At 42.5% G+C, this 22,778-nt stretch overlaps 2 protein-coding genes across 6 annotated transcripts in view; both read right to left on the bottom strand.

The window, feature by feature from the left end:
- pex7 (peroxisomal biogenesis factor 7) overlaps positions 1-4,886 on the bottom strand; it is a 40,935-nt gene extending 36,049 nt beyond the window's left edge. Inside the window, exons 1-3 of one of the 4 annotated variants that reach the window (XR_007885667.1) lie at positions 4,702-4,886; positions 4,560-4,599; positions 3,569-3,723 (exon numbers count right to left, since the gene is read on the bottom strand). Coding sequence is in view for 2 of the 4 variants with exons in the window: in XM_051409224.1 (XP_051265184.1) it covers positions 3,569-3,677 (109 nt within the window). In the remaining 2 variants the exon portion in view is untranslated. The remainder of the gene's footprint in view (positions 1-3,568; positions 3,724-4,559; positions 4,600-4,701) is intronic. The other 3 variants (XR_007885666.1, XM_051409224.1, XM_051409225.1) reach the window with 3 other exon arrangements.
- A 5,618-nt stretch (positions 4,887-10,504) lies between these two features.
- Positions 10,505-21,810, bottom strand: LOC127368339 (NACHT, LRR and PYD domains-containing protein 12-like). 2 transcript variants are annotated; one of them, XM_051409019.1, is made up of 12 exons: positions 21,708-21,808; positions 20,289-20,361; positions 19,059-19,184; positions 17,828-17,944; positions 17,276-17,374; positions 16,694-16,772; positions 16,303-16,531; positions 13,903-15,706; positions 13,506-13,679; positions 12,521-12,691; positions 11,763-11,809; positions 10,505-11,611 (listed from the first exon to the last, which is right to left on the bottom strand). In XM_051409019.1, the coding sequence occupies exons 3-12, from the start codon at positions 19,145-19,147 to the stop codon at positions 11,055-11,057; spliced, it is 3,366 nt and encodes a 1,121-aa protein (XP_051264979.1). In that variant the 5' UTR covers positions 19,148-19,184; positions 20,289-20,361; positions 21,708-21,808; the 3' UTR covers positions 10,505-11,054. The 2 variants fall into 2 exon arrangements, with proteins under 2 accessions (XP_051264979.1, XP_051264980.1); XM_051409020.1 differs by lacking the exon at positions 12,521-12,691 and having other exon boundaries at positions 21,708-21,810.
- Positions 21,811-22,778: the final 968 nt, after the last annotated feature.

Below are 22,778 nucleotides of genomic sequence, written 5' to 3' on the forward strand. Positions count from 1 at the left end.
TACTCTGATGGGTTAGGGGTTGGGGGGTCCTCCTGCAGTCAAAGAACCACTGTAACTGTAACTGTGACTGTACAAAAGGCTTTTATTTTGAAGGTGTGTTTAGGGGAAGTGATGCAATCACCCCCGTGGAGCGGTGAGCTGCACAGCCTACAGCCGAGTCGACTGACTTTTTTTCCTTTCTGCCTTTTACACCTTGACACACCTGTGGGGACTTATAGTATATTTCGCGTTTAACTCAGGTTGTTTTTGTTTGGAGTGTGTTTTTATTGTGCTACTCCGAGTGTTAAGTGGATGCACGAAGTAAGTATTGTTTCTATATTGTGTTAATTATGGCGCACCTCGTTAACTCTCATGTGTGTTTTTCCGTTGATAGGTACTCCTGAAAGATACTGAGCGAGCAGCGATCTACAGAGCAGAAATGCAGAAGCTCATTGGAGCAGGAGCGGTGCAAGAGGTCACCGAAGAGAAACCATCTGAGGAGTATTGGTACATTCTCCATCACTTAGTCGCTCACAATGGGAAGAATCGGCTCATCTTCAACTGCTCTCACCAATACCTTGGGCAAACTCTGGACCAGTACCTACCACCCGGTCCCACCCTTGGAGCTTCCTTGGTGGGCGTCTTACTGCGGTTCCGGGGGCATCCTGTTCCAGTAAGTGGAGACATCAAGGGGATGTTTCATCAGGTCCGCCTCCTTCCTGAAGATCACCCTCTACTGAGGTTCCTATGGCGTGACCTGAAAGTGGATGAGCCCCGAAGAGTATTTGAGTGGCAGGTCCTGCCCTTCGTACAACCTGTAGCCCCTGTTGTGCTACGTATGCACTGTAGCGCCATGTTACCGATCACTGCCAGCCTGAAGACATCCTGAGGTTCTCTGTCGACCATTGCTTCTACGTCGATAACTGCCTACAGATTGTGCGTATCCCAGAGGAAGCCAAGCAGTTGGTGGATCGCCTTAGAGATCTTCTGTTTTCAGCAGGCTTCGAGCTGCGGCAGTGGGCCTGCAATGAGCTAAGTGTCCTGGATCACCTGCCACAAGAGGCCCAATCGCAGAGCCTAGACTTGTGGTTGGCACAAGACAAGGCCAACCCTCAAGAATCGACCCTGGGAGAAAGACTGCCTGAGCTACAAGCACAGGCCGGTGTCCTACGATGCTCCGACCCTGAGGAACATCTATAAGGTCCTAGCTTCGCAATACGACCCCTTAGGTTACCTGTTGCCTTTCTCCACCCGGGCAAAGCTCATCATCTGGCAACTGTGGGGTAAGCAGCGAAGTTGGGATGACCCGAACTTACCTGCAGCTCTGCTTCAAGCCTGGTCCACCTGGGAGGATGAGCTGAAGTTCTTGCCTCTCCTTACCTTTCCTTGAGCATACATGCCCACAGACCTTGACCTGGAGGCTGTCACTCACGAAGTGCACATCTTCGCCGATGCTTCAGAATGGGCTGTGGCCTATCTGAGGACAAAGACGAAAGAGGGCCAGATTCATCTGTCTTTTATCCCCGCTCGTTCCAGAGTAGCCCCCAAACGTGTACATTCCATCCCACGCCTGGAACTGTGTGCCGCACTGGTAGCAGCACAACTAGCTAGTCTCCTCACCAAGGAACTCACCTTGGATGTGGCTCACACCACTCTGTGGTCTGACTCTACCACAGTGCTTACCTGGCTCCATTCCCAGTCCTGCCGCTTCAAGGTGTTCGTTGGGGCAAGAGTGGCAGAAATACAGGACCTGACTGAGAACTGTACCTGGCGCTATGTGGACTCCAGACAACCTGACAATAGGTAAAACACTGGAAGAGCTCAAAGATCCTAACTGGTTGTCCCAGGGACACCCCCCTTCCTGCTGCAAAGCCCAGACAGCTGGCCAGAAAGGCCCACTTGAACCCCCAGAGGATCACGCAGAGCTCCGCGCCTTTTGTGGAGCTACAGTCACCTCACCTACTGACAGTGGGCCAGATGATAAAAGATACAGTTCCTGGCAAGAACTCATGGACGACACTGTCAAAGAGCTCCAGGGAACGACCCCCTCTAGTTCCCCACCCACAGCTGAGGATAATCAGCAAGCAGAAACCGGAATCCTACTGAGATCTCAGAAGCAGTCCTTTCCTGAGGACTACAAGCTCCTGGCTGGAGGGAAACCAGTGTCACCTTCAAGTCGTCTACTCACCTTAGCACCTGTCCTCGGTTCAACCTCTGGCTTAATAATGGGTGGTCGGCTCAGACGGCTGGATGATGTTGACGTCCCCCTACATCCTGTTGTCCTTGATGCCACTCATCCCGTGACACATCTGCTCATCCGGAAGTATGACAGCGATTTGCATCACCCAGACCCCAAGCGAGTATTTTCAGAGCTGCGGAGATCATTCTGGATCATCAGAGGGCGGGAGGCAGTCCATAAGCATCAACAGTCCTGTGCTGAGTGTCAACATTGGAGGAACCAGCCTTCTATTCTGAGAACATGGTTCCAGTGTTGCGGCAGCGGCTTGCCCGTCAGAAGATCAAGTTCCACTTTAACCCTCCTGCTGCTCTCCATTTCGGTGGAGTATGGGAGCGGGAAGTTCGGTCAGTCAGGTCAGCACTTTACACGTGTGTCGGATGACAACCAGTTGCTGAAGAAGTGCTACTCACCATGCTCCTGGAAGGGGGCCTCAAAACAAAACAATAAGGAATATATAACAAAAAAAACCCAAAACCAATCCTCCAAAAAAAAAAAAAATTTTGTTGGGGGGGGGTTGTTTTTTTCTTCCCTCGGGGGGTGGGAAAGGAAAAAGAAAAAAAAAAAGGGCTTCAAGCCTGGCCGACCAATTCTGGTCCCGATTTATAAGAGAATACCTGTTATACCTATTGTGTTAATTACGACGCACCTTGTTAACTCTCATGTGTGTTTTTCCACCGATAGGTAACGGATGTCCGTTGTTTAACATTGTTTACGAGTATAATCTGAATGCTGAAGCTTTGTGAGTGGTTTGAGTGTCCAGTGAGCTAGCAGTCGGTAACTTGACGTAGTTCGGGTGGTTAATTGCTCAGCAGGGGGCCATATGCGCCATGTGCCATTGTTTATTTAATACCTGGTTTAGCCAGTAGATGGAGCTATTGGACCAGTTAACCTATTATTATGGTTAATATGTATTTCTGTTGGTGTAAATGTCATTATTATTGTTGCACATGTACAGGAGAGTTGTATATATTTTTCTGCTTATGTAAGCACATTTATTATTATGGAGATGATGGTTTATAATGTGATTTATTATTATTATTATTATTATTATTTCCAGAACTGTGACAACACTGAGTGTTCAATAAATCACTTCAGTCATCAGATCTGCTGGCAAAGAAGACATATCCTGTCCTCATTCCTGTGTCCTGACTGACACTGCATCTCTGCTGTATAAACCTAAACGAGCTAGCATTAGTCCTTCCCTCACAAACTGTAACTGTAAGTGTAACTGTAACTGCACTGTGACTGTAACTGTAACTGTAAGTGTAACTGTAACTGTAACTGTAACTGCACTGTAACTGTCACTGTAACTGTAACTGTAAGTGTAACTGTAAGTGTAACTATACGAACCAGCTATGCCGTAGTACTGGGAGGCGGTGCAGGCCACCCTGTTGGGGATGAACGGAGACACTTCCACAGCGTAGCCGTGACGGGCCGCACAGCGAAACACCTTCACCATGGTCGGCCTGCAGCCCCGCTGCGCCCCCTGCTGGAGGACACGAGGACTGCGATAGAAAACAACAGAGGATGAAGATATCATACTGTGATATGATTCAGAATTAGTGAGAGAATTATTATTATTATTATTATTAGCATCATCAATACAATTTTTACTGAAAGAATGATTAAAACCATGAAGATATTAAATGTTTGTACCAAATAAAGATGGAGAACTTTGGAGGTCAGAGAACTTCATTATAACGCTGTTTGTCTCTTTGTATACTGCACTGGGTCATATTGTGTAATAATATAATAATATATTCACTAATATCTGCATTAATGGTGCAGACCTAGCTGAGGCAACACAGATCATATTATACCAATAAATATATTACACACATATATATTTCTATATTTGCTCCATGTGGCCTCAGAACATCTGGACAACTGCTGGATTCAAATGTCTGATGGATTTATTCTAACTAACAAATAAAATGATTTATTTATATTAGAAAGCCTTTACGTAAATAACTAATGTTCTATTAGAGGTTACAACCTCTCAATAATCAAATAAATCACAGTTTAATAACAGGATCAAAATTCATTATGGCTCATCATACGATAAAAGTATAAAGGAATGTCAAATTATATCAAATTATCAACATTCAAAAGCTCTAATCTCTCTCTAGCTCTATCATTAACGAGCAGATATTGTAGTTTAAATGATGTTTTATTGTAGTTTTAATGTAGTTTTAATGTAGTTTTATTGTAGTTTTATTGTTGTTTTATTGTAGTTTTATTGTTGTTTTAATGTAGTTTTATTGTTGTTTTATTGTAGTTTTATTGTTGTTTTATTGTAGTTTTATTGTAGTTTTAGTGTTCTGTAGCTTTTTGTACTTACAGTCAGATCCAGTGTCACCTTTAATGTTAATGAATATGAACTGAATATAGAAAAGAAGGTGAATGTTAAAGAAATGAAATGAATTAATGTTTAAATAAATAAAAAGCTGTAGGAAACACCGTTAACCGTCCCCGGTACTCACAGTGACAGACAACCAGTCTCAGCCGTTAACCTCCCGTTGTATCGATCAGTTCACCGTAAACCGATCATTCAATCAATCGATCGATAAATCCGGTAAAAGAGACTCCAGCTGCTGACAGCCTCACCACTACAACCACTTCCGTGTTGTGATCAGCTGACCCAACGACCCGGATGAAGGCCGGTGGGGCTGTAAGTCTCGCGAGGTTCTTCTTCTTCTTCTTCTTCTTATAAGATTCCGGCAGTGTAGACGCTGTTAAGCGTGTTACTGCCCTCCACAGGTCAGATTTAGATCTAAATTCTCACATACAATCCTGTATCATGCAGAAACTGCAGAACTGCACCGGAGATCAGTTTGTATTTCTCACTGTGTCCAAACAGAAAAAGCCTCAACTCCAAGTCCTGTCAATCTAACAAAGAATACCTTTCTCTCTTCCCTATACTTTCTACATTCTAGGAAAACCTGCCTTACTGTTCCAACGATCCCACACTCACACAATCCAGAAACCTGTTTTCCTACAATGCACAAAGAATCATTGAACCCACAATGACCCAACCTCAATCTACAGAGTTTCACTGAATCCCTACGAGACAGAGAATCACATAAACATATTTTCCTAACTTTAGGTTGTATAGAAAAGAAGTGTCTACCCCTGGCTTCCCTTTGCCACCCTCTCTGCCATTCTTTCAGCCCGCTTTGATTATTTCTCTTAATTCCACTCTCCCCATGGATAAATGAACATCTACTTCTCTTCTTAAGCTTTCCTTTGCAGTGCGGTCCACCTGCTCATTCCCCCTAACCCCAGCGTGCCCCGGAACCCAGCAAAAGTAACGCTGCAAGCAAACCACATTCTAAAAACCACATTCAAAATGTCATTCATAATGTCAGGACGAGCTGTAGATTGTCCTGCTCTTAAGGTTTCCAGTGCAGCAGCAGAATCAGAGCAGATAGTGACTTCTTTAGGTCTGGCTTCCTCAATCCACCATAAAGCCCATAGAACTGCCATTAACTCAGTAGTGAAAACAGAGCTTCCATTAGAAATACATCGACCAATCTTCAACCCAATCTGCTCCACATACACCCCAAAACCAGCTCTCCCACTAACTGGATCTCTAGATCCATCTGTAAAAATAATTAAAGTACTCTCACTGATTGAACTAAGATGTTCCACTATTCTTGGAGTCACTTTCCTCTTATCTTTTCCTGAAGAAAAGAAAGCTCAATATTCAATTCAGGCATCACCCAATAGGGCTTAGGTAGCCATCTTGTGTGCTCTACATTACCTCCCTGTTCCAAGCCCAGCTTCTTAGCCCACTGGTTTACAGTGACAAAAAAAATATTATATTTATTATCTACTATCTCTTGTAACAGACACCTTGCTGGAAAAGTATGACTACACCCTCTAAGTTTAACCCAGTACTGTAACCCTCACTTAATGCGCCTTAACCATAAGGGCAGTTCTCCCATTTCAACAAGCAGGGCAGGGACTGGGGAAGTTCTAAAGGCCCCACAACAAAGCCTCAATGCCCTTGCATCTGACTTATCCAGAACAGCTTTAGAAGCAGATCCATACACAAAACTCCCATAGTCAAGAGCAGATCTGATCAAGGCCTGAAAAATTACCAACATCGTCTCCCTCTCAGCCCCCCACTCACACCCAACCAGACTTCTCATAACATTTAGAACTTTTCCACATTTCAGCACAATTTTATCTACATGCACAGCCCAAGTCATACGCTCTTCAAACCATACACCCAAACATTTAAAAACCTTTACCTTCTCCAATAAAGACCCATACATATACAGCCCTTTATTAGGTAACTTTCTTTTAAAACCAAATACAACATATTTAGTCTTAGATGCAGAAAATTTGAAGCCCCATGTGTTCCCCCATTCCTCTATAGACAATAATACTCTTTGAATCTGTTTTAAAACAAACTCTACATTACGCCCTCTTTTCCAGATGGCCCCATCATCTGCAAATAGAGACAACCCAAATCCTCTCTCTATTTTGCCAAAGATATCATTAATCATTATATTAAATAAAACTGGACTGATAACACTTCCTGGGTTCCGTTCTCTATTTCTACAGTCTTTGAACAGACACTACCAACCATTACTTGTATTGTTCTTTTCATTAAAAAAATCCTTAATCCACTTAAACATTCGTCCCCTTACTCCCAAGTCAAATATTTTAATCATTAATCCCTCCTTCCACAAAGAATCATATGCCTTCTCAATATCCAGGAATACACTCACTACTATTTCCTTATTGCTAAATGCCCTTTTGATATCCTGATCCAAAACTAACACTGATTCCATTGTCGACCTTCCCTTCCTAAAGCCATTCTGGACATCAACAAAGAGTCCTCTAGTTTCTATGAAGCACACTAGTCTGTTGGTTACCATCTTCTCCATTACTTTACAAAGCACTGCTGTGAGTGCTATAGGGCGATATGAACTAGGGTCAGATGGATCTTTGCCTGGCTTTAAAATAGGGACCACAACTGCATGTTTCCATTCCTTGGACAAATAACCCTCTGCCCACACCGTATTAAACAAAGCTAATATTTCATCAAGTACAATATCATCCAGATGTTTAAAAAACTCATAAGACAACCTATCTCTCCCCGGGGTAGTATTTACCCCAGACATAATTGCATCCTTCAACTCTTTTATAGTAAAAAACAGATTTATAGGATTATCGTTTTCTAAACTCCTTTCCAACTTCCACTGATTAACTGCCATCAGCTCAGTTCTCTTCCTACACCTCTCAGCCCCCATTCTCTCTGATCTATGTACTGCTTGAAAACTATCTACAAACATGTCTGCTTTTTCCTTATTGGAAACTGCTACTGTCTCACCCTTCTGTAACACTGGTATCAATCTTCTTTTATATACCCCTGACATTCTACGTATTACAGACCACAAATGCCTTACAGGAGTCTCAGGGCCTAGCGTACCACAAAACTTCCTCCAACTATTCCTCTTTGCATCCTTTATAAGTCTTCTTGCTACTGCCCTTAGCCGCTTGTACTCCATTACATTAACCAACATTGGAAACTTTCTTAGTCTTCTATATGCTCTATTCCTACTCCTTCCAGCTTGATCACACTCCTTATTCCACCAAGGAACCAGCATACGAGTCCTAGGTTCCTGCTTCAGAGGAATAGTACGGCAAGCGGCCTCATGTATCATAAGACTAATGGATGTATTCCAATTATCTACAGTACCCTCACTATCAATCTCTCCTACTAAGCTCTGAACCCTCTCCTGAAATTTATCCCATTTAGCCTGAGAAAAGTTATATCTAGGGGCTTTCTTTGCCACTTCTCTCCTCAATTCCCTACCAAATCTGCATAAAATAGGATAATGATCACTACCCAATGTATACGAGTCTATAACATCCCATTCACCAACTCTAGCTAAGTTTGACGAAGCGATTGACAAATCTATATGACTGCAGGTATTTCTGACAATATGATATCTAGTTGGCCTTCCATCATTTAACACTACTAACTCATATTTATCTATAAATTCTTCTACAATAACACCATTTTTATCCCTATGATCACTACCCCATAAAGGATTATGTGCATTAAAATCTCCAATCCATATAACAGGACACCTTACCTTCTCCATTATCTCATCAAAATCTGACAATACCAAAGGTTGACAAGGGTTATAATAATTTAGCACAGTAATAGAATTTTGACTGCTCCAAATCTCCACAGCCAAACACTCAAGATTGGAATTAATATCAATTCTCCTATACTGCAGCCCAATATTAACAAAAGTTGCACAGCCCCCACCTGATCTATCAGACCTATCTACTCTCAAACATTCATACCCTGGAATTACAAAATCTAGAGAAGGCTTTAACCAAGTCTCTTGAATACATATCAATTCTGGAGCTTCTTTAAATTCATCAACAAACCTTTTTAACTCCTGACCATTTCCTATTAGACTCCTGGCATTCCATTGAAGAATATACCACATTAAGATGCTAATGAGGATCCACATCATCCACTTCACCAACATCCTCCATACTGCTAACCCTCACCAACTGTGACCTATCCATAGGTTGACTCGCCTTCATGTATTGATGTAGCTCTTCTGGCAACTGCGTTATACCGAGGAACCTTTCAGCTGCCCCCACCACTAACCTAATAATATCTGAGCGATTAGCTGCTTTCTTAGCTCCTACCAACACATCAGACACAAAAGACAGAAATGACTCCTTTGTAAGATTCAACATATCAGAATGAAGGTCCCACTGCAATGTACTGTATTGAACTGGCTTCCTGACACTGCTCTAGTACCAGATATCCCTTTTCCACATTCTCTATCCACTCTTTGAACTGCCTTTGCATACGACACCTTGTTCAGCTCCCTCACATCCTGCCCCCGCTTAGCCTGAACAAATCGCTCACACCCGTGAAACTGTGCCCCATGATCCCCCTCACAGTTAGGGCACTTAGGAGCCTCTGCCTTGCAACTTTGTATTATATGATCTCCACCACACTTTGCACACCTTCTTTTACCCCGACAAGCCCCAGCAACATATCCAAATCTCTGACAGTTACAGCAGTGCAACGGTGGTTTAATGTACTCTCTCACATAATACGCCATACTCCCAAGAAACACTCTCTGTGGCAGTACACTATCTTTAAACGTCAACAGGACCGGCGGATCCCCGGCTCCATCCCTACGCTTAAATCTGATCACATCAGTTACCTGGGCCCCCTTAATGTTTTCTAAGATTTCCTTATCAGATAAGCCAGCAAACACTCCATACACCACTCCCTTGATTCCTTGCTGGCTTCCTCTAGGGATCAATGCCTCCACCTTGACCACCAGCTTCCCCACACCTCTAGCATCATTATACTGTTTCCTGTTTTTACAACAAACTCTTAACATTCCATTAAACAATATCTTGGCCTGAAATTCTTTGCCTATCTGACTCTCCAAAGCACTGGTAACTTTTAATGGATTCACTGCTCTAAATCCTGCATCTCCTAGATTAGTTCCCTTAACTTTAAACAGCACGACAAACTCTTCAGTATTTCCAGTTTTCCTAACCTTATTTCCTTCATCTCCTGACATTTCAGGTCTTTCACTAGATGCCCCCCTCTTAGAGCCCCCCTTTTCCTTCACCACCGTCTGCCACCCACCACCCTCATCCCCCTTCCCTGAAGCCATGAGCCTCTTAAATTCCTCCTTCCCAACCCTAATCTAATTCTAATAATACTAGCCCTACTATTAATAAAAATTAAAAAAAAATAAAAAAGTAGAAGAAAAAGTGTCTCAAATTTGTTATGCGGCAGCAGGCGTAGAACACGAGCATGTGTGCCAACTCCGCTTCTCTCAGCGTCTCTCACAGTTCACCACCTGCTCCCACTCTCAATCAACTGACCAGCTCCTCCGACGGTCCCAAAAAAAAACGCCTCTCTAGTTCGTCTTGCGAGGTTTCGGTAGATTACGGTGTTTGTACACAATGAAGAGCAGCAGGTACTCTACTGAATGTAACTGTAATCTGATTACATCTTTATTCCCTGTAGGCTCACTGTAATGGATTACTGGTACCTTGTTATTCCTCAGTTACATCAGTAATACTCTATCTGTTCTGTATACTGTGTTTGATATTGGAATATAATAACATGTAAAATGTCAACCTGCACTTTTATTGGTGGATAGAAGAAATCTTTTTTTAAACAGTTTCAGTTTCAGGCTGCAAATCAAAGTCAAGGAAGTTACCATATACGGTTCCTCAGCCACCTACAAGAGATTGTAAAGAATACACATATAAAGTTAAAGGAACATTTATTTCCAAATGAACAATCAGACATATGTCTCACAGAACTTATGACACTTAAAAATATCTCACATGTGATACAAAAACAACGTCAGTAAGTCACTGTATGTGATTGATATTTATTATAGTCCAGTCACACAGGCAACTGCTTCATGGTTTCTGATGAAGCAGAACTTGGCATTGAGGCACAGGTGGACCTTACAGACTCTGCAGAGCCCCCTCCTGCTGCAGTCCTGCAGGTCTGACGGGTGGTGTAGACAGGGCCATGGAAAAGGGACAGCTCAAAATCATCTGGGGCTACGGTGTCTAAAAAATGATCAATTCTTTCTATCATTTCTTTCATCTGTACGTCTGCAGGCTGCACATTACCCTCACACATGATCCCTTCATCCCAGCATCCTTTGCTCTTCTCTTCCTTCAGCCTCCTCTTCCTCCTCTATTACAGTAAACACATCAGGTTGGTACTAACTAACATCAGCTGTGTGTGATCCTGTACAGACTGAACTATCTGGTCAGCAGTGAGAAAGTTTCTCTCTCCCTCCTACAGAGGACACAGAGACACTGAGGAACCAGACCAGAACCTGAACCAGAACCCAGGATAAAGAGGTTCAGTGAATGTGGTGTTGAAGGTGTGGAGGTGGATCAGTGTGTCAGAGGAGACTGTGTAGAAGGACAGAGTGCCAGCAGGACAGTCCACATACACTGCTACTCTACGGGAGGAGGAGGAGGAGGAGGAGGAGGAGGAGGAGGAGGAGGAGATGAATGTTTCTCTGTTATTGTGACAGACAGAGTAACCACCATTAGAGCACTGCAGACTCCAGGACTGATCATTCCTTCCAAACAAACAGTCTCTACTGTTTCCTTTCCTGTTGATTCCTCTGTAACTCACTGATATATAAACTCCTCCTCTCCACTCGACCTCCCAGTAACAGCGACCAGTCAGACCATTTCTACACAGCAGCTGATACCAGAAGTTAAATCTGTCTGGATGATCAGGATATGACTGATCCTCCTTCACTGATGTCATCTCCCAGTTGTTGTCAAACAGTTTGATCTTTCTGTTCACTGTGTTTGTGTCGACTGTGAGTTCACAGGAATCTGATGGAGAGAACAAGACACAATACAGCTGCAGTTATTGATCTATCATCTGATCATTGATTGACACTTTGATGATGACATCAGAGCTGTGAATGAGTGATGTCACAGTGTGAAGATGGTTGAATGTGTGCTGCTTTGTTTTCACACTTACACTTCCTCAGACCTGGTCTCAACCATCGGACTCCAGCAGGCTCCACCCTGAAAGGAGGAGGGGGGTCAGAGCAGCATGGAAACATGGACATTACATCGCTCTCATACACAGAGCTTATTCTCTACAAATGGACTTACATCTTCACATGGAGCACTTATTATTAATCAGCTGATAGTCTTTCAGTTCACTGGAGCTTCTTCTGCCATGGTCCTGCTTGACTGCCATTGCCAATACTGTTACTGTGCACCTGTCTGTCTGTCTGTCTCTCGCTCTCACCCCAACTGGTCGAGACAGACGACCACCCACCTAGAGTTTTTCCTTGCCCTTGTCTCCAAGGTCTTGCTCATGGTGGTACTGTTGGGTCTCTGTAAATAATGTTATAAGGAGTTCGGTCTAGACCTGCTCTATTTGAAAACTGTCCTGAGATAACTTCTGTTATGAATTGGTGACATACAAATAAAACTGAACTGAACTGAATTGTAGTTTAGGTGACGCCTTTAGTTTTTCTGAATTAAAAGGTAACACACGCTGATGGCAGATGACATCCATCAAAATATCTCAAACTATTTATGATATGAGCCCACAAACCTGCAGCGTGACAACACTGGCAATATCAACCCACCATGATGCTCACCAACCCATCAGGATAAACCACTGTCCTATTTTCCAATGTTGAAACAAGACATCGGTCCAGAAAAACAGTTCATCACCTTTCCTCTGTCACCTGACTACTACTACTGTATTGATCCGCCTCGTACCTGAAAGTGTCCAGTCTCCAGTGTGGATCCTCCAGTCCAGCAGACAGCTTTGTTGCTGAGTCTCCTGGATGATTGTAGCTCAGGTCCAGCTCTCTCAGATGGGAGGGGTTGGAGCTCAGAGCTGAGACCAGAGAAGCACAACCTTCCTCTGTGATCAGACAGCCTGACAGCCTGCAAACACACAGAACAACATGTAGTCCGGTGTAAAAGTACAGGGGTTAGAACAAGTGTGTTTGTGTGTGTGGGCCCACTGTTTAGTTTAGAGTTCAGTTAAGTAGCATATTTGATCTGAGTTTGATAAGTATAGAGAAATCGTATTAAGGGGTAAGAACTGGGAATTTTACCGGAGACCTGGAATTATTTGAATTTTGAATAGTATTTTGATATTGCCAATTCTATTTTACTTATTATAAGTGTCTGTTTTTTTTACAGTGTTTTACCAATTTTGGTAAAGGTCATTTTTGTTTACAAGTATAATATTTTTATTTTAAAGAAGTCTAATTTGAGTAATTGTGTTATTTCATTTTTGTTTATCTGTGAACTAACAAAGTAAATATTATTTGTGTTAAACTGGAAAACAACTGCTTAGTGAACTATTATTTCATTTATTTGAAAGAGCTGTCTGGGGTCAGTTATTTAAAATAGTGTAGAGTACGTGTGAATAGAGCCACTGCTTAGTCTAACAAAGTTGTTGGTAATTCATAAAGTATTAGGCCATAAAAGGTTTCACACAAAACAGGTAAACCTTCGTGGTAGCTACATTAATAAATCGAACCCAAACACCCCATCATTCAGGTCCAAGGTGAGTTGCTTTAACTTAAGCATTTACTGAGTGTTGGGGTGCTACAAACACATTACATAATAAACATGTTCAAGGAAAGAGACTCAAACTAAACAAAACAATGTTAGGAAGATTACAATTGTATCCATCAACATAATTCAGCTTTAAAGTGGTTATTAGTTGAACAGGTTGACAAATTCTGACCTGAGAGTTTCCAGTTTACAGTGTGGACTCTTCAGTCCAACAGAAAGCAGCTTCAGTCCTGAATCCTGCAGGTTGTTGTTACTCAGGTCCAGCTCTCTCAGACTAGAGGACTGGGAGCTGAGAACTGAGGACAGAAATTCACAGCTTCTCACTGAGAGGTTACAGCCACTCAGTCTGTAGAGACAATGATCAACAATAAGAAAAATAACATTTGTGACCAGCACTTTATCACTCAGCCAAAACCAAAAACACTTTAAATTAGTTCTGTAAAAATGATATCAGCTAGTGAGGAGTTCCCAATGTTGGTGATATATAATGTCTTTATAATCTCTCCAAGTCAAAAAGATAGCAGAGTATTTAAGTGATAATACAGAAATCCAACTCTGTCTGTACTTACAGAGCTTTGTTGGAGGCTTTGACCACTGGCAGCAGCCTCAGAAGAGCCTCCTCTGAAGCAGAGTATTTCTTCAGGTCAAACACGTCCAGATCTTTTTCTGATGACAGTAAGATGAAGACCAGAGCTGACCACTGAGCAGGAGACAGTTTATCTGTGGAGAGACGTCCTGAACTCAGGGTCTGTTGGATCTGATCCACTAGAGAACGATCATTCAGTTCATTCAGACAGTGGAACAGATTGATGCTTCTCTCTGCAGAGGGAGTCTCTTTGATCTTCTTCTTGATGTATTCAATTGTTTCCTGATTGGTCTGTGAGCTACTTCCTGTCTGTGTCAGCAGACCTCGTAGGAGAGTCTGATTGGTCGACAGTGAAAGACCCAGGAGGAAGCGGAGGAACAAGTCCAGGTGTCCTTGTTGACTCTCTAAGGCCTTGTCCACAGCACCCTGGTGGAGATATTTTAGATTCCCTTTGTCTGTAATTAATTTAGACCACCAGGATGTTGTTTGTTGTTCTGCCAGCAGATTGACTCCAGAGTTGATGAATGTCAGAAGGACATGAAGAGCAGCCAGAAACTCCTGAACACTCAGATGGACGAAGCAGAAGACCTTGTCCTGGTACAGTCCTCTCTCCTCTTTAAAGATCTGTGTGAACACTCCTGAGTACACTGAGGCTGCTCTGATATTGATGCCACACTCTGTCAGGTCTGATTCATAGAAGATCAGGTTGCCTTTCTGCAGCTGCTCAAAAGCCAGTTTCCCCAGAGACTCAATCATCTTCCTGCTATCTGGACTCCAGTGTGGATCTGTCTCAGTTCCTCCATCATACTTGATGTTCTTCAGTTTGGACTGAACCACCAGGAAGTGGATGTACATCTCAGTCAGGGTCTTGGGCAGTTCTCCTCCCTCTCTGGTCTTCAACAAATCCTCCAGAACTGTAGCAGTGATCCAGCAGAAGACTGGGATGTGGCACATGATGTGGACGCTTTGTGATGTCTTGATGTGGGAGATGATTCTACTGGCCTGCTCCTGATCTCTGAACCTCTTCCTGAAGTACTCCTCCTTCTGTGGGTCAGTGAACCCTCTTACCTCTGTCACCATGTCAACACACTCAGGAGGGATCTGATTGGCTGCTGCAGGTCGTGTGGTTATCCAGAGGCGAGCAGAGGGAAGCAGGTTCCCCCTGATGAGGTTTGTCAGCAGCACATCCACTGAGGTGGACTCTGTAACATCAGTCAGGATCTCAGTGTTGTGGAAGTCCAGAGGAAGTCGACACTCATCCAGACCGTCAAAGATGAACACAACCTGGAACTCTTCAAACCTGCAGATTCCTGCTTCTTTGGTTTCAGTAAAGAAGTGATGAACAAGTTCCACCAAGCTGTACCTTTTCTCTTTCAGCACATTCAGCTCTCTGAAAGTGAATGGAAATGTGAACTGTATGTCCTGGTTGGCTTTGTCTTCAGCCCAGTCCAGAGTGAACTTCTGTGTTAAGACTGTTTTCCCAATGCCAGCCACTCCCTTTGTCATCACTGTTCTGATTGGTTCATCTCTTCCAGGTGAGGGTTTAAAGAAGTCTTCTTGTCTGATTGTTGTTTCTGGTCTGTCTGGTTTCCTGGATGCTGTTTCAATCTGTCTGACCTCATGTTCATCATTGACCTCTGCAGTCCCTCCCTCTGTGATGTAGAGCTCTGTGTAGATCTGGTTCAGAAGGGTTGGGTTTCCTTCTTTAGCGATCCCCTCAAACACACACTGGAACTTCTTCTTCAGGTTAGATTTAAATTCACGCTGACAAACTCCAACAAGATGTTCTTAACGAAGACACAGAAAATATGATCATTAAGTGATTGATGAAAGAAATATGACAATTGAATTCCCCTAAAGCAGAAAAATGTTCAGCTCAGATAGAAAATATCTATTTTGTTTCTCCCTGAGATCAAAAGTTATGGGGCTAACTTATTGCCATCAGTCATTTCAGTGAGGGGAAGTGGTTGTTGCCCACATCCAAGCACACAGATTTTGCTCTGCCGCATTTCATTGTGTTAAACTGTGAAATGCGGCATTTTTCTGTGAACCCTTGTGCAGGCAGTGTGAAACCTTCCTTTAAAAAAATTCATCACAAATTGCCATAACATTTACATTCATAAACTACTGAAACAGAAGTTAGCAACACATCAGCCAGAAGAAAAGGAGTGGTCTGTCTTTCTGTATTTAAATAAAATATGATTCATTCTGGAAGTTTTAATACACTGAATTATCATGGCATTGTTATGTATTTTAATTTGTGAGTTGTGACCAATGTTGGCTTTAAAGAATGAGTATGTGAATATCTTTTGGTCCGTCTGTTGAGACATCAGTAAATGTCTCATTTATCCAGCGAGTTAAATCTTTAGAGAAATCCTCTTACTGCTCTGCAGACGGTCAGCCAGCTCCTCCTGCTTCATTCTCCTCAGGAAGTGCACTGTGATCTTCAGAAATGCCTCTCTGCTGCTCCTCCTCTGCTCTTCATCCTCACCATCCAACACCTCCTCATCCTCCCTCTGACTCTCTAAGCATTCTGGGTAATCTGAACTCAGAACCTTCTGGATCTTCTTCAGCTCGTTCTTCACAAAAGTGACAATGTTGTCCTCCAGCAGCTGGAACAGAATATTATATGAATGACTCAATCAAAGTCAAATCATGGAAGCAAACATCAGATCCATGTTGGACAGACTGACAATCCACTGGTCTAAAAAGTGCAGCATGGAGATTATTGTGAACACAATAGATGTAAAAGTAGTTGTTGTCCATGTACAGACCATAAATATGGAGTCCAGGTGTGTTTGATGCTGCTGGGCAGACTGACCACTGGGAACCTCTGAGCTCTCCTGGTCCACTCTGTGGAGGAATCATGAAGAATGAGCTCACATTATGTCTGTCCACACAGAGACAAACACAAGGTAAAGGTCCATGAAGTGATATTTGGATGTGAACAGTGAATCTGATGACTCCCTGTAGTGGTAAAGGTTTACTAGTCCTGTTGATCCCACTGAGAATCAACAGCTCACTTTGGTTCAGTCCCAACAGCTCTCACCAACCCCTCCATATAGCTCTCCCTCCCTCACTGTACACTGCTGAAGTGCCCTGGAGCAAGGCACCTAGAGCCTCCAGCTGCTCCAGTGGAGCTGCTCAGTGTCTGCTTGTATCAGACTGGTTGTACTGGGCAGCTCCCAGTGTGAATGTGTTTGACTGTGTGAGTGTGAGGCAGCTGCTGCTGAAAGAGTGTTGGTGCTCAGAGAACTTCATCTGAGTCAGTAAAGGTTTAAAAACTGGAGATCTCACAACTGAGAGTCTGATAAAAACACATCATTTTATTTTCTTCATCAGTCTGAAATCCTCACCTTTGTTCAACAGAGTGGCGGCCATCTTTGAAGTATATACGATCTTCCATAGAGAGATCACTCTTCATGGACACACAGCTGGGTTCAGGTTTTTTCCTCCTGATAGAAAAACAGAATCAGTTCTGCACTGCACCCACAACACACTGAGACAGAACCAGTGACTGAATACACCGACTGTACACAGTGTATTTGTACCCAGGGAGTTCTTGGTTAGGATTTCTATAAAGTCAGTGTTTGATTTAGACATGTTTCACTGTGTATTTTAAAGCTGTATTCAGTGCAGTGTGCAGTATAGGCGGGGAAATGATGGAGTGGAGTGACCATATCGGTCCAATTAGGATAAAAAGAGGAACAGACGTGGTGTCAAAGCAGTGAGTTTCTATAAACTGCTGCAACTATTTGTTCACTGTGAAACTGAGGCTGTTGTAAACTGACACAAACCATCACCGTCCATTAAAATACATTTTAAAACATTTAAAATAGAGATTTCACAACAGAGTCTAATAAAAACAAATTTATTTTATTTTAGTTTATTTAGTTTGAAATCCTCACCTTTGATCAACAGAGTGGCAGCCATCTTGGAAGTACATACGATCATCCATAGAGAGGTCACTCTTCATGGACACACAGCTGGGTTCAGGTTCAGGACAGTCTGGTCTCTGATGGATCCTGATAGAAAGAAATTCATTAAAGCTCACATATTCAGAAACATTGTCACTGAATCAAAGACTTTGTGAAATGATGTATAATTTGAAATGTTTGAATACAGGGCTGGACAATAAGAACAATGTCTTCAATTACTGACATTATGGACGTGTTACTGAACACAATTTACTGATGTCACACACTTCAACACACTGTCTGAATTCCATATAATTAAAGTGAGAGCAGCTACAACATCTAACCAGAGAGCAATCAGCTCCCAGTCCAGTCCAGAAGAGCAGAATGTGGAACTGGTCAGACTGGAATGAATCAGGACAAACATCAGCAGTGAGCAACATGAGGAAGGAAATCTGCTCTGATTGACAGCCCCATTCTGGCCTGCTTGCATTGGCTCCCAGTTCATTTTAGGATTCAGTTCAAAGTTTTATTATTTGTTTTTAAGGCACTAAATGGGCTGGCCCCAATATACATCGCTGACCTTGTACAGCCCCACTCTGTTCAAAGGTCCCTGAGATCCCCAAATAAAGGGCTTTTGCATGTGCCGCGCTCACAGCTCAAACAGAGGGATGATAGAGCTTTTGCAGTTGCTGCTCCAACTCTGTAGAACCAGCTCCCCCTGGATATTAGATCTGCCCCCTCCATTTCTGCCTTTTAATCCAGGCTAAAAACCCACTTTTACTCCCTGGCCTTCCTTGTTCCCTAACCCTGTACTCCTGTTCATGCTATGTATTTCTGTGTTGTGTGCCCTGATATTGAATGTTTTCTTCTATTCATGTTTTATTGAATTATTTGACTATTGGTCCAATGTGTTTTTGGTTACTTGTTTTTGTTATCACTGTACCTTTGGTCAGTTTTTACTGTGTTTAAATGTGCTTTATAAATAAAATGTACTTACTTACTTACTTTACTTGATTCAAACACATGTTACTGTTACATTTCTCATTGTGAAGCTGAATGTGACAGTTTCTCCTGGTACTGATTTGAGATCAGATTATCCAGCCCTGTTTGAATACTGACAACTACGTACTTTAGCTCAGATAAATGTCTTTGTTTCAAATGGAGAATCAAAGCCTTTGTGACATGGAGAAGAGTCATGGACAGTTAGAGATCCTCATCTCACCTCTGAGCTTTGGTCCTTGTGTCATGTTCCCCACACAGAGTGCTTTTAGAGGGAGGGACTCCCTCCTCTCTGTCCTCACACTGATTCATAGCAGAGCCCACACCTTCACACAGACACAGCAACCTGCTGGGAGAGATCACACATTATTTCCCATCATTCCTCTCAGTCACATGACAAACACACACAGCTCTGATTGGAGGGATTAGTCGACTCGCAGCAACGTGAACTCAGAAATGTTGAATACCAAAGTTTAATGTTAGAAATGTACAGTGTGGGTCCCCAGCATTTAGAAACTGACAGATTCCAACTCAATTATCATTATTAGCATTAATAAGCATGTATGTATGTCTGTATGGAGAATATTTCAACAGTTACTATAGTAGTGGTTTTGGGAGTTGCTGAGGATGATGGATCAAATTCTGACATTTACAAAATACAAAATTGCACTTTAATTTATTTTTATTTGAACTCCAGGTTCACTGATATTGAGGTTCTTTATATGCATAATATATTGGAACTGCAGTTTAAGAAGCTCTTTGTCATTGGTGTTCAGATATTTATTCAAATTTCTGCTGGTGTTCTTTTGCTGTGCAGCATTTTCTCATTGACCTGTGTCTCTGCAGCTGTGGCTATGCATTAAGCAAATCTCAAAATGAACTAAAAAATACTCAAAAATCAGCCCGCTGGGAGATGAAATGTTGCCACAGATGTCAGAAATTGATTCATCATCTTCAATAACCCCCCAAAAACCCTCCTATATTGTCCAAATCAACCAAACAATTACTGAAATATTGTCCATAAAGCTGATTATTAATGCTAATTATGCTAATTGACCAACATATGTAAGTTACCATCTGTCAGTTTGTAAATGCTGGAGATGCAGACTGTATATTTCTAACACACAATAGGACAATAGGACTCTACTGGCTGATATAAACGGCTCATTCAGCTCAATACTAAATCCACTCATCTGACAGTTTCCATGGCAGAGTAGAAATGTTGTTGGCACTTTGAGCTGCAGTATCTAAGAAATGACATTCACAATGCTCTTTAGTCTGTGGGGTTGGTTGAAGACTAGAGGAATACGCTTCATGTTGCTGTTTCACTTCTATTTGACCGACTTTGAAAAGCTCCTCAACAGTTGAAATGTTGCTCTTTTTCCAAGTCTACTATATCCAGTCAGAGCATGCAGTGGCAGCTAGTCCAATAATCCAAAATCAATCCTGTTACCTTGGCAGCTGCTGCTGAATTCACATCCACATCAGCTCCCAGAGACTTTCTACCTTCGTCTGTAGAGGAAACACTGAGAGCAGAGCTGAAAGCATCAGTCCAATCACTGATCAGTACTGAGAACTCATCATCACTCATTCATCCTTTACATCAGTGGTTCCCAACCTTTTTCTGTCACTGAGTAAACTGATGACCCCCGACTGAGGGACATATTTTATACATATTTCATATTATATCCAACCTGTACAATGAACCCAAATATTGAACTCAGTAACTGCAAGAAGTTGAAGTTGATTCTGATGAATTCTGAGCAGATTATTTCCTGTTGAGGGAACTTTTTCTACAGTTTGTCTGTGTTATGTATCTTTTATCATTTTAACAATCATAAATACTTAATATGCTTCTTTTTGGACAAATTCAGTGTTTTCTTGTCCCTGATGTTTGGTCATTGATCTATTAGACAGTTTACTTTACATTGACTTTTCTTCACAGAAGTGAACCAGATGCTGAGATATAGGCCGACCTACAGACCCCCTATGAAGCTATGGTGACCACTAGTGGGGGTCCCGACCCTCAGGTTGGGAACCACTGATTTACATCATTTCTGCTGTAAAACTATCAGCTGCTTCTCCACTGATTGGCTGCTTCTCTCTGTTTCCTCTCAGTGTCAGTTGAATCCCTTTGTCTTGTTGGACTGTTGCTCAGACTAAAGAAGCAGTTAGAAAACATGACTGTGAACTCTGGGAACTACTGATGGCCTTTTCTCATCACTGTCACACATTGCAAACTAATCAATACATGGATCAATAGTGGTTTGTTATTGGCCAGAGGAGATGCTGCTGGTTCTCATTGGTCAGTGTTGAGGAAGAATGAGAGCAGAAAGCTGCCATCAGCTGCTCTACTTCTACTATCAGTCCACTAGATGGCCTCATGGAGCTGCATTTATCTGACAGCTTTACTTCCTGCTTACTTTTCAAACATGGGATCAGTTTATAAAATAGAATTCATTATTTTACATTCAAGCAGCCAAAAGTATTTGAAGTAGTTCATATTGGCTCCACCTGCAGCAACTCCAACATTAAAGTAGTGATTACATGTTAATGCATCAATAATAATCATCCACTAATATAATAATACAACACTGACAGAGGCCATTCTGTACACTGACTACTTTCACTTTACATACTTCAACTACATTGATAAGGTGAGCTCATAAAGACAGACAGAAATCATACAGTGAGTACTCTGAGTACTGCCAGTGAGTACTCTGATTACTTTGAACAGTGACACACTGACAGTAAGATGGAGGAAACTCTTCCTCCATGTTGGTTCTCAGTTGACTGTTAGTAGAGTTTTCTGCTCTTTCTACTGAACTAAACTAACAAGATGAACAAACAGTGAAAAGTGTCTCTTACTAACCTTCACATGGACAGAAGAAGAAGCTGCGACACGACAAGTTCACAAAGTGAAAGTTACCTGTGGACAGGGAGTGGCTGTGATGTCACGGTTGTCAGGGCAACAGCAGGTGTGGGGGGGGGAAGGGAGTGAGTGTCTCCAGAGAGAGACTGGGAGCTTCAACTACATTGTGCTGATAATACTTCTGTAACTGAGGAACTGTTTTAATGCAGCACTTTAAGTTGTAATGGAGTATTTCTGTAGTGTAGTATTACTACTTTTACTATTCTCAGCTTTGAACTGTTGGTCAGACAACATTGTGTCACTGTGGGCTAATAATTAGTCACAGTCCTTCCTCAATAGTTGCAATCAGCTCCACCTGAGCAGCTACAATTCAATTCAATTCAATTCAATTTTATTTGTATAGCGCCAATTCATAACAGAAGTTATCTCAGGACACTTTTCAAATAGAGCAGGTCTAGACCGAACTCTTTATAACATTAATTACAGAGACCCAACAGTACCACCATGAGCAAGCACTTGGAGACAAGGGCAAGGAAACACTGCCTGTTAAAAGGCAGTAACCTAGGACAGATCCTCCGGCTCTAGGTGGGTGGTCGTCTGTCTCGACCAGTTGGGGTGAGAGAGAGAGAGAGAGAGAGAGAGAGAGAGAGAGAGAGAGAGAGAGAGAGAGAGCGAGAGACAGACAGACAGACAGGTGCACAGCAACAACAGTATTGGCAATGGCAGTCAAGCAGGACCATGGCAGGAGGCTCCACCAGGATCCATGAGAACCTGCGAGACGAGAAAGCACAAGAACTCCGGGGAAGAAGTGGAGTTAGTAACATGCATTAAAGGGACATGAATGAGTGCAGAAAGAGAGAGGAAGGGAGGAGCTCAGTGCACCATGGGAAATCCCCCGATAGTCTAGGCCTATAGCAGCATAACTAAGGGATGGTTCAGGACTCACCTGATCCAGCCCTAACTATAAGCTTTATCAAAGAGGAATGTCTTAAGCCTACTCTTGAATGTGGAGAGGGTGTCTGCCTCCCGAACCACAACTGGAAGCTGGTTCCACAGGAGAGGAGCTTGGTA

The sequence above is a fragment of the Dicentrarchus labrax genome, unplaced genomic scaffold, assembly GCF_905237075.1.
Source record: "Dicentrarchus labrax unplaced genomic scaffold, dlabrax2021, whole genome shotgun sequence".
Taxonomy (NCBI): domain Eukaryota; kingdom Metazoa; phylum Chordata; class Actinopteri; family Moronidae; genus Dicentrarchus; species Dicentrarchus labrax.